General features: G+C 30.9%; 2 protein-coding genes across 3 annotated transcripts in view; both read left to right on the forward strand.

Annotated features, from left to right (window-relative positions):
• The window catches only part of LOC149477743 (trehalase-like), a 49,387-nt gene extending 38,929 nt beyond the window's left edge, over positions 1–10,458 (forward strand). For both annotated transcript variants that reach the window (XM_089710352.1, XM_089710353.1), the window contains exon 15: positions 8,941–10,458. In XM_089710352.1, coding sequence (XP_089566478.1) covers positions 8,941–9,070 — 130 coding nt within the window. In that variant the 3' untranslated portion in view covers positions 9,071–10,458. The remainder of the gene's footprint in view (positions 1–8,940) is intronic.
• Positions 10,459–11,321: 863 nt separating this feature from the next.
• LOC149477744 (facilitated trehalose transporter Tret1-like) lies at positions 11,322–13,937 on the forward strand. Its single transcript, XM_089710460.1, has 3 exons — positions 11,322–11,379; positions 12,044–12,182; positions 12,648–13,937. The coding sequence occupies exons 1-3, from the start codon at positions 11,344–11,346 to the stop codon at positions 13,907–13,909; spliced, it is 1,437 nt and encodes a 478-aa protein (XP_089566586.1). The 5' UTR covers positions 11,322–11,343; the 3' UTR covers positions 13,910–13,937.
• The last annotated feature ends 2,496 nt before the right edge of the window (positions 13,938–16,433 follow it).

Consider the following 16,433-nt stretch of genomic DNA (forward strand, 5'->3'; position numbering starts at 1 on the left):
AGCTATTTAAAAAAAATTGGTTGTCTGTAAAGTCGGTTTATAGACGATAGTTGAACGTGACAACGTCCGATTGTGCTTCTTTGTCGCTCGTTCCGCGCTCTCGCTTGCACTTCAAACCTAACGGAACGCCTCAGAGCGAGGTAACGCCGCATGAGTCATGTTTTTTCGTGCGTGCAGCCGGCTCTATCGAATTATAAGACGTTGTCACGTCAAAAATTTAAGAGTGAAAGTAAAAAAGAATTATGCAATATAATTATCGCGTTCTTATTTATTATTTTATTGCCAGGATTATTAGGGAGAGAAAGGACTCAAATCACATATTATGTACATTTATTAATTATTATTAAAACAACGTTGTTAAGAGTATGTCAAGATTGTTAGTTTATATACATAGATATATTACATGCTTTTCGCATAATATTGTCTAATTTAATTTCAATTTAAGAAAAATAAACTCAATCTAAACTGTATCTTCTAACTCTTTAGAAATACTACCTCACTGAGATAAAAACTCAATCAGAAATTGAATCGATATATAATTATGCAAACAATTACATTTCACTTGCAACACATATTAAAATCGGCTCCAATCACTTGGCCTTGTTACCATAGAGCCTGTTTACAAAACCTTTGTTTTCGATTAAAATGGAAAAAAAGGTTCAATACAAGTTTAATTATCTATTGAGTAGGTACCATTATTTAAAACGTAACTGCAAAATTATATGTAAGAATATAACAAAATACTTAATTTCGGGGAACTTATTATCTTTATTTCAACATATCTTTGTCTAAGAATTCAATATCATAATTCTTCACTCGTAACATACTCGTAATAACTCAGGCCCCGGAATCACAGCCACAATAGAAAATCTATTGTGTCGTGGACCGATCGGGCCGTTCGGGGCTCAATGGGTTATTTATATTGATCTGATCAATTCTAGACGTTCATATAAGGATATTTTATCTAGTCCTTAACTAAGAGGAATCTGTGTCTAGGGTACTAGGAAACTGACAAACATACTTACGTTTTTACTTTCCATACATACCACCTCATACATACAAATCTTCATTTAACAAATAATTGGATGCTCGTGGAAATAAAACCTAGAAAATAATTAATGACACAGTATAATTTTAAATCGAACCTACACTATACTCTACAGTCTACACTAACCACCCATTACGTTCCTGACTGTTTTCTCAAGTCATGGACTAATATTGATGAAATTTTGTATTCAGATAGACGAGCTAGCATTAGGTTAATATATTACAACACGAATCACGCTCAAATAAAGTGACATTTTTAAGAAATGTTTTTCTGTGGCAATGTATTTAAATAAAATATTATTTACCATAAGTACCTAGGTACATAAGTCAGTTACATGTCAACATAGTACTTACACAAGCACTGATTTGTATCTACGTGCTAAATCCCATTGTGATTGTGATTAGTGCATAGGTACACTTAGAGCTATTACGCACTGTCGACCAGTCGCCGGCGACTGAGTCGCCGGCGGACTTACTCCTGGACGACTGACGACTAAGTGCGCAAGCCCCTATTTAAACTATAGTAAGTCACAGTCGCCGGCGACTGAGTCGCCAGCGACTGGTCGACAGTGCGTAATAGCTCTTAGGCACTTTCATATACAACGACTTTTAGTCGCAAAAAACTTAGAAACACCAATAGCAAGTATTTCATTTTTTATAACTCTCGTATTAATACTACAAAGATAAATGTTGAAGGTGAAATGATGTTTTAAACAATAAAAATTAAAAATATAAACATGTACATCACATAATTGTTTGATAGTCGTTCTTCATACAAATAAATTCACTTACATAGGTGTTGAAAAATAGCTCAAACTTGACCTGAGCTATTTAACCAAATGCATGACAAATCTCATTATAATCGATTTTGTGTTTTCAGCGTGAAATCGTATTCTAAGTGTTTCTATTGTTTATCTTGATGATGCATATTATATCATTGTTTTCATATTATTAGCATATTTGTCGAATGTATGTTTCATCGCGGTACGTGCATTGCAGTGGAACGAACTTGAGAGTCGTTAGAGTGAAAAGGTCGAATTAAGATCACCTTTTTCATCTCTATTTTATATACCTACATATTTTAGAGGTCGAATATCGATCATCCTTTATATACTATATTTAACGGCTTCGCCCGTGGTACATGTTTACGTTTTCTCTCCATAAGAACCATCCTCGTTCTTCAACGAATGTTATAAAAAAAAGAAATCGGTTCAGCTGTTCTCGAGTTATGCGCTTACCAACACATTTTGCGATTCATTTTTATATATTATAAGATGTAAATTTGTAGTTGTTCTTTCTGTTTGCACATGCAAATGCATAGTTCAATTTGCGATTTAAAGTCGCAATGTTATAAAATGCCTTAGTTTGCCAAAGCGTTACACAGAGAGATGATAATTAGATATAACGTACCTTCACAAGGACAGCTGATTGTAGACATCCTATTGTCGGTACAGATTTTCATACATACATACATTTATATGTACATTTGCAGGTAGATACATATTATGTACGTTTGTTTCAAACGATTTAAATAGCGGATATGCAACAAAGCCTTTGCTTTTATGTATTGTGTATGTAGTTCTCTTTTTTATAGTTAACATTTTTTGTATCTACTACGCACCAGAGAATAATACGTGTGGTGATTTTGTGTTCAAATTTTTAATAATTTATGGACGCCCCCAAATCGATTCAGTATAACAGTTGGCAGGATTAAGATGCGTTGAATTTCATCTAGTTTTAAGCTTATTTACTTGTAAGAGTCAGTAGATTTAACTTGAAATAAAACACAAAGCTGTTAGAACATTTATTTAAAATAAATAAAAGGGTTAGGGTTTCCGGTTTTGCTACTTTCTTAGTACAATTAAAAAAATCGTAATTAATGTTCAATAAAACTGCGAAACAAAGATAATGCAAAATACAATTAGATAGGTGATAAAAATAATTGTTATCAAAATTTTTAAATAAGTTTTTGTTAAAAAATAATTACGGTCGATACGAGTTGTGACTGCGCGATGTAGGTGTTCTGAAAAAAGTAATTATAAATTAAAATTTATTTAAATACATACTTAATAAAAGCGGGATAAAATTCAAAGTTAAAATATAAATTTAAAAAAAAATGAAAAATAATAGATAAAGAGAGTACGAAATTCATTTTTTTTTTGTTCGTACTAAATTACTTAAGTTTTTTTTTTTGTGTGGCCAGAACGGCTTCTACATTTTAACGCGGACGCGTGGGTGAACTGAAGGTTCACCCTGGTAGCGACATGCGCAAGGGTGTCCCGCTTTGACGGGGATGTCGAACCTCGGCTAAGGGCTGTCGCTTGAGTGGAGGAGGCCGGAAGGGCCCTAGTCGGACGGGTACTTAAGTTTGCTAGTAACTAGTTGTGTATAGATATTTGGATGTATGGATGTTACTCACTCAAACAAGCAAGTGCGGATAAATAGAAATTTCGTGAAATTTATCACAGATTAAGATTATATTTTACAATCGAACCATAATAGAATTTATTTCCTAGAACCGAGCGATCATAAGTTGAACCTAGTTTGATACAATTATTGTAAAAATATTCTTTTCCATGTAATTAGGTATCTATTACTAGCCGTTTCGAAAAGCTGTGTACTAAAACTGTATCTATACAAAAGTATAATCCCCTATTTCGTAGAAACTTCTGCTTAACCCTAGATCATCAACTATTTTCATTCGAAATTTCATCCAGTTCGATACTGTGTCTTATTCGTGAAAATGTTACAGGCAGACATTTATGTATATCTGTTAGTACGGATTACATCATAATTCATAAACTGCATATAAACCAACATAAACACATAAAATAGTATTATAATTAGTAATCCCTTTAAAATCCTTTAATTATATGCACTTGAGATAACAATCTATTTGAAGGTTGTTTACAATAGTTTATCTACATTCTGAATGTTTTGTTTGTTTAATTGTTTAAATATTATTTTAACAATGACGCAAAAGAATTTTTAAAGAAAATTTCAACTCCGTTCAAAGAATTGATGTTAAATAAATAAACTATATTCATAAAAAATCCAAATTTTGATGAAAATTTTAAAATTACATGATTGATTAAATTGACTCAGTTGCAATTCAATTGATTAATCAAAACCGTGTTTAATTAAAATTAGTTTTATAATCATTAAAAGCAAAAGCAGGTATCATCTAAAATCTAAATTGTTCAAAATTATAAAAAATACTAAAGAACTTATTTATAAATATGAAATTTTTAAAGAAGAGAAACAATTTTTGAACCCATCTTTCCAATCTTTGTTAAAATTTGCAATTTTATGGATGATAACAGATAACATTACTTTTTACATTTCTTATTATTATTTGAAAATAAAATAAATACATACCAGTGCACACAGCAGTGTTGACTGCAGGACGGTCGAAGGCTAACTGACAAGCGAGATGCAATCTTGTGATTACGAATGCGCAAGCGCCTCTTTCCGATTTCATTTTATCACTCGTGTATACAGCGTGCTCCTTTTATTTAAGTATATTTTTTATTTAATTTATTTAGGATGATGAAAATCTTAAAATATTTGGACTATAATGCTTTCTTTTAAGATGTAATGACAATTTGATTTTACTTAACTTTTTTTTTAATGAAGGGAGATAAACAAAAAGAGCTTTTCTATAAAATATCATTGTACTAACTTTTAAAATTTTACCTTAATATTAATTGGAAGTGCGATAGTATTTTATCCCTATCAACATTTTTATAAATTAAAATTTAAATATAATCTCATAGATAGGTATTTTGTCACCTTTCTTATATTCATTGATACACATGCAAATATTTTATTTAATGGTTATGGAAATCAAATAATAATGAACATCCTATATTTACTATACTGGGTACAGATTAGTCCTTAAAATAGAATTACGAAGAATTGAACTTTGCATTTAGTACCCGTATTACCTAATTGCATATGATTCGCAGTAATGTAGGTAAGAATCAGTAAATAATAAACTACAATTCAATTTATGACCACGACTTCGTTCAAAATTATCGCAAGATTAAACTTTTGAAGTGAAACTTCTTTATCGGGGTTGGAAAAAAATTTAGTGTAACATTTTTTCGTTGCGATCTTTTATCCCTACCACGCGTGATTCGACGTATTTATGTAAAGTTGCATATAGTAAATTATTTTTTGAAAAACAAGGTCATAAAGAAGTTTCACTTCTTACGTGTGTACACTAGTACACGCACACAATTTTTTAAAGAATAGTAACTTCACAATTTTCCAAGATTCTATCTTATTATCATTATTCATCAAAAACCATCAAGTATTTCAGGCTTAAAAACGTAACTTACAGACAGACAAACTTTTTCATCATATTACTTAGTAGGTACCTACTATTAGTATCTATATGATAAGTAAGGATTACAAGCATATAATTAGTAGAATAAATATTTTGTTCGTAAAATCGTGAAAACGTCGTCACAAGGATTTATTCAGTTTGCATGTACCGGCTACATGCAAACTGAATAATGAAATCAGGAAAAGTCCATACGTTACAAAAACATAAGTTGTTAACGAGAATCTCCCTACAAAATTTCTGTCTTTTTAAAATTAGATATTTTATTTTAAACTTATGGATTAAAAGAAAATTATTTCTTTGATGTTTATTTTTGTTAATAAAGGTTAATACTTACTATGATTACGAGTCGATTATAAAAACTATCTATGTACAGAATACAACATAAAATAAAAAATAAAAAATACTATAAGTCTGGAATGTGGTTACTTTTTTACATAAAATAAAACTCTTAATGTCTGAAAAGTGATATATTAATAAAAATAAGTATGTATATTCTTAATTTATATTTAAAAAAAGTTATAAAATCAAAATTTTCCGTACCTTTCTAATTACATATCTACTGAAAACGTTGAAATCGTAAACAAAATTAATAATTATACATTTCAAGATAAAATTTGAATGATAAACTCAAGCCTTTGCAAACATCATGATGTGTTTCTTAAGTGTTGACTGGTAAACAATGTCATATGTCTGGCAGATGTTTGAATAAACAAAACTGTATCAAAAACTGTATATTATTTGTTTGACGACGCGGTTGGCGCAGTGGTAAAGTAACTGCCTACTGAGCCGACGGTCCCGGGTTCGATCCCCGGTCAGGGCAAATATTTGTGTGATGAACTCAATTATTTGTTCTTGGGTCTGGGTGTTATTATCTATATATGTATTTATTAAATATTATATTTATCGTCGCCTAGTACCCACAACACAAGCCTTAATTGAGCTTACTGTGGGACTAGGTCGATTTGTGTAATAATGTCCTATAATATTTATTTATTATTTATTTATTTATTTATTTATTTACTAGTTGTAGCGCGCGGATTCACTCAGTAAAATATGTGCTTAACTATCTCTACCAAATGTCACACAGAATCTTAGATGCCGTTTTTGTGTAAGAAAAACCATTTTTTTAAGAATAGTAACTACACAATTTTCCAAGATTCTATCTTATTATCATTATTCATAAAAAACCATCTAGTATTTCAGGCTTAAAAACGTAACTTACAGACAGACAAACTTTTTCCTCATATTACTTAGTAGATACTATTATCTATATGATAAGGATTACAAGCATATAATTCGTAGAATAAATATTTTGTTCGTAAAATCGTGAAAACGTCGTCACAAGGATTTACCTGATGTACCTACCTGCTACATGCAAACTGAATAATGAAATCAGGAAAAGTCCATACTTCACAAAAACATAAGTGGTTAACGAGAATCTCCCTTCAAAATTTCTGTCTTTTTAAAACTAGATATTTTATTTTAAACTTATGGATTAAAAGAAAATTATTTCTTTGATGTTTATTTTTGTTAATAAAGGTTAATACTTACTATGATTACGAGTCGATTATAAAAACTATCTATGTACAGAATACAACATAAAATAAAAAATAAAAAAAACTATAAGTCTGGAATGTGGTTACTTTTTTACATAAAATAAAACTCTTAATGTCTGAAAAGTGATATATTAATAAAAATAAGTATGTATATTCTTAATTTATATTTAAAAAAAGTTATAAAATCAAAACTTTCCGTACCTTTCTAATTACATATCTACTGAAAACGTTGAAATCGTAAACAAAATTAATAATTATACATTTCAAGATAAAATTTGAATGATAAACTCAAGCCTTTGCAAACATCATGATGTGTTTCTTAAGTGTTGACTGGTAAACAATGTCATATGTCTGGCAGATGTTTGAATAAACAAAACTGTATCAAAAACTGTATATTATTTGTTTGACGACGCGGTTGGCGCAGTGGTAAAGTAACTGCCTACTGAGCCGACGGTCCCGGGTTCGATCCCCGGTCAGGGCAAATATTTGTGTGATGAACTCAATTATTTGTTCTTGGGTCTGGGTGTTATTATCTATATATGTATTTATTAAATATTATATTTATCGTCGCCTAGTACCCACAACACAAGCCTTAATTGAGCTTACTGTGGGACTAGGTCGATTTGTGTAATAATGTCCTATAATATTTATTTATTATTTATTTATTTATTTATTTATTTACTAGTTGTAGCCCGCGGATTCACTCAGTAAAATATGTGCTTAACTATCTCTACCAAATGTCACACAGAATCTTAGATGCCGTTTTTGTGTAAGAAAAACCATTTTTTTAAGAATAGTAACTACACAATTTTCCAAGATTCTATCTTATTATCATTATTCATAAAAAACCATCTAGTATTTCAGGCTTAAAAACGTAACTTACAGACAGACAAACTTTTTCCTCATATTACTTAGTAGATACTATTATCTATATGATAAGGATTACAAGCATATAATTCGTAGAATAAATATTTTGTTCGTAAAATCGTGAAAACGTCGTCACAAGGATTTACCTGATGTACCTACCTGCTACATGCAAACTGAATAATGAAATCAGGAAAAGTCCATACTTCACAAAAACATAAGTGGTTAACGAGAATCTCCCTACAAAATTTCTGTCTTTTTAAAACTAGATATTTTATTTTAAACTTATGGATTAAAAGAAAATTATTTCTTTGATGTTTATTTTTGTTAATAAAGGTTAATACTTACTATGATTACGAGTCGATTATAAAAACTATCTATGTACAGAATACAACATAAAATAAAAAATAAAAAAAACTATAAGTCTGGAATGTGGTTACTTTTTTACATAAAATAAAACTCTTAATGTCTGAAAAGTGATATATTAATAAAAATAAGTATGTATATTCTTAATTTATATTTAAAAAAAGTTATAAAATCAAAATTTTCCGTACCTTTCTAATTACATATCTACTGAAAACGTTGAAATCGTAAACAAAATTAATAATTATACATTTCAAGATAAAATTTGAATGATAAACTCAAGCCTTTGCAAACATCATGATGTGTTTCTTAAGTGTTGACTGGTAAACAATGTCATATGTCTGGCAGATGTTTGAATAAACAAAACTGTATCAGAAACTGTATATTATTTGTTTGACTAGTTGTAGCCCGCGGATTCACTCAGTAAAATATGTGCTAAACTATCTCTACCAAATATCACACAGAAGCTTAGATGCCGTTTTTTGTGTAAGAAAAAACAACGTCCATGCATTCTCACAAATCACGTTTATAATATTATTAGGACAATTAATTAGACTGATGAATGAAATAATATACTTTACCCTAAAAACCTACGATCATTGTTGAAAACAGTAAAATCGTCATTTTTCACATTAAAAAAAACTTATTAACTCTACCTTAATTAATTTCTCAATTTAACTTTAATGATGCCTCATTACAAATAATTGTTTTTTTTGTTATTCACTAAAATTTAAATTTATTTTTTATCTATATTTACAGATTACTAGTCTACAAAAGACGCAAAGACTACACTCCTCTGGTGAGTGGAGAGGATCTGAAACTCCTCTCCCGAAGGCCGTACACAGAACTACGGAGTCTAAACGGTACTTCAGACCCCAGACAGCGGTGAACAAAAACATCCCTACCATTGTCAATAGTTGTTCCATAGTGAGTTCGTATCGAGATCGACGTGACTATAGAAATCTTCCAATTAGTATCGAAATGTCTTCACTTTTAATGTTGAGAGAAATTTGTTATAGCATGTGACTATTTTTGGTGTATTAGTAATCAATTAATAGCATCATTAAATTAACGTAAATTTAAAGAACATAGTCATGTAATGACGATAGCAAAGTTACGCTTTAGCTTTCACAATTGCTCAGTATCACATTTCGAATGGACACCTCGAATTGTTTTCGAGTCGATTAACAAACGGTAGGGCCAGGGGTCAAATTCTATTGGATCCAAACAGTACAAACTTGGTGTCAAAGGAGTTTGTAATATACCAGTTCTTCAACGTGCTGTGAATGAAACTCTTATGTATATAGACTGTAGGTTCATTTTGCTCTGTATTATTGTATAGCGCAACCAAATAGTCAATATATTTGATATATTTTTTTAATCAAAAATAATGTAATGATCGAGTATTAATAGTTTGGTTATACTTTTGGTTGAATTGTGAAATCATGGTAATGGAATATTTGAAGTTTTATTTTACACTTAATTTTTTAAGTAAAAATTGGCACAAAATATAAAATTTTCATTTGGACGGAATATTAGATTATTATGCTTTTAGGTTTGTTGGTTTGTAATTAAAGCAATATTTGTATACATAACATTTGTATACGTGGCTGGTTTGAAATCACATTTTTACCGAAATAAAAACTAGTATATTTTTATTGTGACTATTGACATATCAATTATTGTATTTTTATTCTGTATGACGTGAACATATTTTTACTTTATTGGACTCAGATTTATAAGGCGTTTACAAGACGTTGGATTAAATAATATGAACAATAAACCGTTTTGACTCAATTAAATTTGTAAATGATACTCACATTAATAAAGAAAATTAATAAAATCTTCGAGATCCTTCGAGTTCTAAAATTTAGAGCTTTTTTATTTATTTATTTGTTATTTGCACAATATCATGACATTGAACAAAGTGATTATAATATTATATGATTATTCAATTATTTAATATAGGTATTATTAAATGAGAGTATTATTAGAATTTAGTGTTAAACTTTAGTTTTAAGTAGACAATTTTGTTTTTTGTTCTGAAACGATGTACGATGATATCTATATATAATGTTGCTTGCATTTATTGTAAAAATGTGATTTTAAATCGGCTGTAGTTATGTGATCTAGCGAATTTTGTCATAACAATTATTATTAGTTTTAGTTAATTTAATAAAGTATCAAAATGTGTTAGTAGTTGTGTATTTTATTTATGTCAGTATCTCATAACGTTTGTATCATTGACATTGAGAGAGAAAATAAAATATAAATTTGATGATAATGTATGTGTTTCATTTACAAGCTAAGTTTAAAACTATTCATTTGAACCTTGGGAATGCAGAAAATTTTATTCAATAAAATATTTTCAATGAGCTAACTATAGTTATTAATTAGAAAGAAGAAATATAGATAATTTTTATTCCACCTACATTTTAGATTTAAATTGTTTGGAAAAAAATTGTAATTTCACAAATTAAATTTGAAAACTGCTAGTATAGGGTTGCAATTTCGTCATTTTTAATGCTGGAAACATGAAATAGAAAGTTAAAATTTGCTATGGAGGTTCATAAGGGAGCTATGAGAGTTTTTTCAGAAATTCCACAGCAATCACATATTAATTATACATATTATATAAGACACACACGTTAGGGGGGCTCCATAGACTGAGGGCCCCATTTTATGACGTCATTTTCCCCATTGGTAGGTAGGTACGCCCCTGAAAACATTTCGTTCATACTTGCTATCAAGAAATATATAAATGTACTAGCTTTCCGCCCGCTGCTTCGCCCGCGCAGTCAAAGAAAAACCCGCATAGTTCCCGTTCCCGTGGGATTTCCGGGATAAAACCTATCCTATATCCCGCGATAAGAAGTAGCCTATGTCCTTTCTCGGGTATCGAAATATCTCTATACCAAATTTCATGCAAATTGGTTCAGTAGTTAAAGCGTGATTGAGTAACAGACAGACAGACAGACAGAGTTACTTTCGCATTTATAATATTAAGTATGGATAATGCGATGGAAATAATTTAATTAATCGATTTTTCAACAGAATGGTGGTAAGCAGATAATGTAATTACTGTTTTTTGGTGTTTTAATACATTTGTAATTATTCAATATTCAAGACCCATAGCACGATAATGTGCGGAAACCTGCTGAAATGAGTTGTCACAGTGATATTTATTTTTGGAGACAGGTATTTATTATTTTTGTACTTTTATAACTTAGGTACTAGCTGTGCTCCGCAGTTTCACCCGCATTGCTCCGCTCCTGTTATATAGCCTCCTCCCTCGATAAATGGGCTATCTAACACCGAAATATTTTTTCAAATCGGACCAGTATTTCCTGACATTAGCGCGTTCAAACAAACAAACTCTTCAGCTTCATAATATTAGTATAGATTTGCTGATCCGAAAAACGTTGGTCTGCTAGGAGATAAACCTAACGGAACAACTCTTAAATTTCCTAAAACTTATTTTATTAGTTTACTAAGTAATAAATCATTGAATTTCTCACGGAGTTTTCAATATCTAAAGGTGTATATTATTAGATACTATTTCCTATTTCAATTCTAGACAGATATTCAAATACGGAATACTACCTTTTGACTAAACCAAAGTGATAGATATACTGTAGAATCTTTAAACATTAATTCATCATATAGCTGAATAGTTAGAACGAGCTAATCCATGAAACTAGGAAAGTCCGATTTTAAAAATTGTTTCTCTGTTAGATAGTCCATTTATCGAGGAAAGCTAGGTATATATCATCACGATAAGACCAATAAGAGTGGAGCAAGGCGGGTAAAACAAGGATACACATCTAGTTTTAAATTAACTTCAAACACAAAACTATTTCAGGTTTTAGTAGCTCTAGGGGACTGTCTACATTCCTTCGGAATAGGCTTCATGTTGAGCTTTTCTTCAGTTCTCAATCCTGCTATATTGTCTCCCAATTCTACTGATATAAGGGTTTCTGCTGAAGATGCTTCCTGGATATGTAAGTACATTTTTATGTTATGTTTTTTTTATATAATGTTGAATATGCAAAAAACATTTTTACAGGTATGTACCTACTTAATCAAAATTATTCATAGCAGTCTATGACGCGTAGGATAAAAATAATTATATTTTTTTAAAGTAATTTCTACCTCATTGAAACTACTTACTTTTACTATACGAGCATTTGTTATCATATTCAGGTTAATGCCCTCCGTTTTGCATTATTATTAAATGTACATATTTTAAGCTAATAAACATTAATTATTGATAAGATTATTTATATCTGTTTTTTTTACAAAAAATTACATTTAGCATTAACACCTACCCAGACATATTTAACTTACATATAATTAATTAAAGTTGTTTCTAAACTCGATTGATATTAGTAGGTATTCTTACAGAGTACCTATAGTTATTTTATTCGAAGATGCATATTGTTTTATGTTTGCTTTATTATTCACAGCTGCAAGTCTCGGTTTTGCCGGCACAGTTGGATATTGCTTCATCCCTTTCATTTTCCAAAGCTACGGACGAAAAACAGTGCTCATAGGCCTGAACATTTCCGTCGTGGTGGGGTTCTTTATATTTTACTTCGCGAAAAGCGCTACAGCTTTATTCGTTGGTAAATTTTTTCAGGGCATCGCCACTTGTGGTGTCACCATCACTGTTATAATTATGGCCGAATATTCTGACCCGAAGAGAAGAGGCTATTTCACCACTATCAAGAAATGTACCGTAGCTTTGGGATCTTTAATCTGTCATTCTTTATACTTCACCTGGACTTGGCGACAAATATCCTTACTGGCGTGTCTCCCATTTTGTTTGTCAACTATCGATATATTGTTTTGGCCAGAAAGCCCAGACTTCCTGGCTATGAAGGGCCGGTATAATGAATGTAGTGAATCTCACTCATGGCTGTTTGGAGATTCCACTAAAGCCAGTAAAAACTTGAATGACTTAATTTCAGCGCAAGTTCGAAGAAAAGATAAAAAGAAAAAGAATGCGATGGAAATCGTTATGAGGATTCTTGGTAAATTTGCTAGGAAAGATTTCATGATGCCATTTATAATTGTGACTCTCTTGACTGTTATTATAGAAGCATCAGGGCGGTATTATATGATGACATACATTATACAGATTGTTCTTGAAATCACTGGTGATAGAACTTTGGCTGTATATTGCTCAATAGGAGCTGATATATTTACAATTATAGCGTTATTAATATCAACTTTTGTGATACGATTGATGTCTCGTAGAAACATCCTGTTTTACTTCGGATACACAACTGTTGCGCTCATGTATATTATAAGCATCATTATGTTTTTAAAATCTGGATATAGTATAGGAAGTGACATGCCTTGGTTAACTCCATCAGTAATATTATTGAATACTCTTGTTTCTTATATAGGTGTTACGCCTACTTGTTTCACAATTTTTGGGGAGATTTTTCCTTTAGAACATAAAGGAACAGGTACTTTTGCTACTGGCATAGTTTTTACTTCTCTATACGCTGTAACACTTAAATATATACCAATTATGATAGAAAAATTAGGTGTGGAAGGTTTATTTGCAATATTTGCTACTTGTTTACTTATATCGTTTATATTCCTTCACTTTATACTGATAGAGACTAAAGATAAGACGCTGCAAGAAATTGAAGATGAAGTAAAAGGTAATGTGACTACGGAAACACTTTTAAGTCAAAAACCAAATGAAGAAATATAAATAGGTACTACTTAAAAATGAAGCTGCATATTTATTATGGTACATTTACATCAAACGAACATAGAGCTAAAGCAAAAGCATTTTTTCGTGATCTTTCAGTGTAAACGAAAATTCTTTGTTGCTCAGTATTAGCACATTGCATAGAATATTTCCGAACGCAGTAAGAACAACGAAAGAATGCTCTACGCCTGATTACACTACAAGAATTTGTCATAGTGGGGTTAGAATGAGCATTCGCTCGTTTGATGAAAATGTACCGTTACAAAAAGAAAAATAAAATATCCTTTGTCATGTTTATTTAATACTTAATTTATACACATTGAATGGCGACACGTGCTAATATTTATTTCGAAATTCAAGCCTAGTTGTAAAATGTAAATTGTAAATGCTATCATCAATTAAAGTATTCTAATTTAACATTTTAATGAACTAGATGTTTTAATTAAAGTCTGACACCTGCTCACCAAAATGTAATATGTAGATACTTACATATCTACTGTATATTGATAATTACTAGACATCGGATTATATGCATTTGCATATTTGCATATGCAAATGCATAAAACTCGCTAATTACGGCGTTAGTGCATATTTTAGCCTTTTTCCCCAATAGTGCATATTTCGTTAAGTAACGGGAGTTTTGATTGGTCGACTAACCTTTATTAGCCAATCAGAACGCTCAGCGAGTAAACAAACCCTATTTTGGCATGGTAAAATGGCGAAAAATTACAAAATGGGCTCCATTTTAAGTAAATTTTGAGCTTTTCAAAATAGGGCTAGATTACCCTAAAACTTAAAACATGGGTTGAATTCCAAAAAAGGGCTAGATTTAGCCCGGAAAGGTCTAAGGTGGCAACACTGGGCTCGCGGGTGACAAACGTCACAAATTTGCGCTCGAAAATTAGGTAAAAATGCCTAATTGTATATTGGCACAAAAACTATACTAAATTTCATGACAATTTCACTGTATTTGTACAATCTTTGATTTAAATATATAAAATAATAAAGGTTTTTTGATTTTGTATTGTGCATATTTTAGGCATATCAGTCGTTTTTAGTGCATATTTCGGCCTTTTTTAGTGCATATTTGCATGCATATTTTGGCATTTTGTTAGTGCATATAATCCGATGTCTAATAATTACTAACGATTCAATCTAACATGATTTGCCATACATCTTAATGAAAATATAAATTCCAAGAAAACCAACACAATAATGTAAATGTAAACATCACATAAACACAAACACGAGGCAAAACTAACAATATACCAGACGATGTCAGGGCTACACCCTGTATCATAATTATACTGGACGAATAAAGAGGTCTTTTGAAGTTTAAAAAGCTGTGTGGCAACTGGCAACCCGACTGGATTCTGCCTACATTTTTATTTAGGTTAACGAGCCCAACAGTAAAGTGGGTGTCTTTCGGAGATACTTCACGAGTTTAAGGACTCGACGCTCGAAAATTGGATACGATTCGATAACTGTCTTATTTTTGGCAGTTGACTGAAATGTATAGAATAAAAATTAAAAATGTTCATAACGCAAAAACGTGTTGTGTATCTCTTGAAAAAGGATTTTTTTTAAAGAATTTGATAAATATAGATGTCTAAGAACCCGGTGCAATCAGATATCTTGGTTTCTAAAGGAATAAGGACGTCGAATTTTGTGCGGTAGAATATAAGATATGAGTGGTGGCACTGCACACTTGTTCTATAGATATGTCATATTATTATGTACTAGCTTTCCGCCCGCGCCTTCGCCCGCGCAGTCAAAGAAAAACCCGCATAGTTCCCGTTCCCGTGGGATTTCCGGGATTGCGTCATTTTCCCGGGATAAAAAGTAGCCTATGTCCGTTCTTGAGTATCAAAATATCTCCATACAACATTTCATGAAAATTTGTTCAGTAGTTTAGGCGTGATTGAGTATAAGAGACAGACAGACAGAGTTACTTTCGCATTTATAATATTAGTATGGATTTAGATAAAAGCAATATAAATAAATGTATGCAAACATAAATGTCTTTTTCTTGTCATTACTTATATTATACCTAGGTATCTTTTTTGGTAAATAATTGCGTCAGAACCCGAATGTTCATGAATTTACTAAGATCAATACATCTTAATATATTATATATTATAATATTATCTTAATCTTAATCTTAATACTATTGGTATTAATACTATAAAGGTGAAAGTTTATATGGATGTATGGATGTTTGTTACTCTTTCACGTAAAAACTACTGAACCGATTACAATGAAATTTAGCACACATATAGAGATTAGAGGGTAACTTGGATTAACACATAGAATAGGTTTTATCCCGGAAATCCCACGGGAGCGGGAACTATGCGGGTTTTCCTTTGAAAACGCGGGCGAAGCCGCGGGCGGAAATCTAGTACATAATATATTATAAAGGGAAAGTTTGTAAGTATGGATGTATGGATGTTTGTTACTCTTTCACGTAAAAACTACTGAATGGATTTGAATGAAACTTTACCACAATATAGCTTATACATCAGAA

The sequence above is a fragment of the Colias philodice genome, chromosome 24 (assembly GCF_061535455.1).
Source record: "Colias philodice isolate Cphi_HAF_F1 chromosome 24, ilColPhil1 Martin Lab GWU primary, whole genome shotgun sequence".
Classification (NCBI taxonomy): Eukaryota; Metazoa; Arthropoda; class Insecta; order Lepidoptera; family Pieridae; genus Colias; species Colias philodice.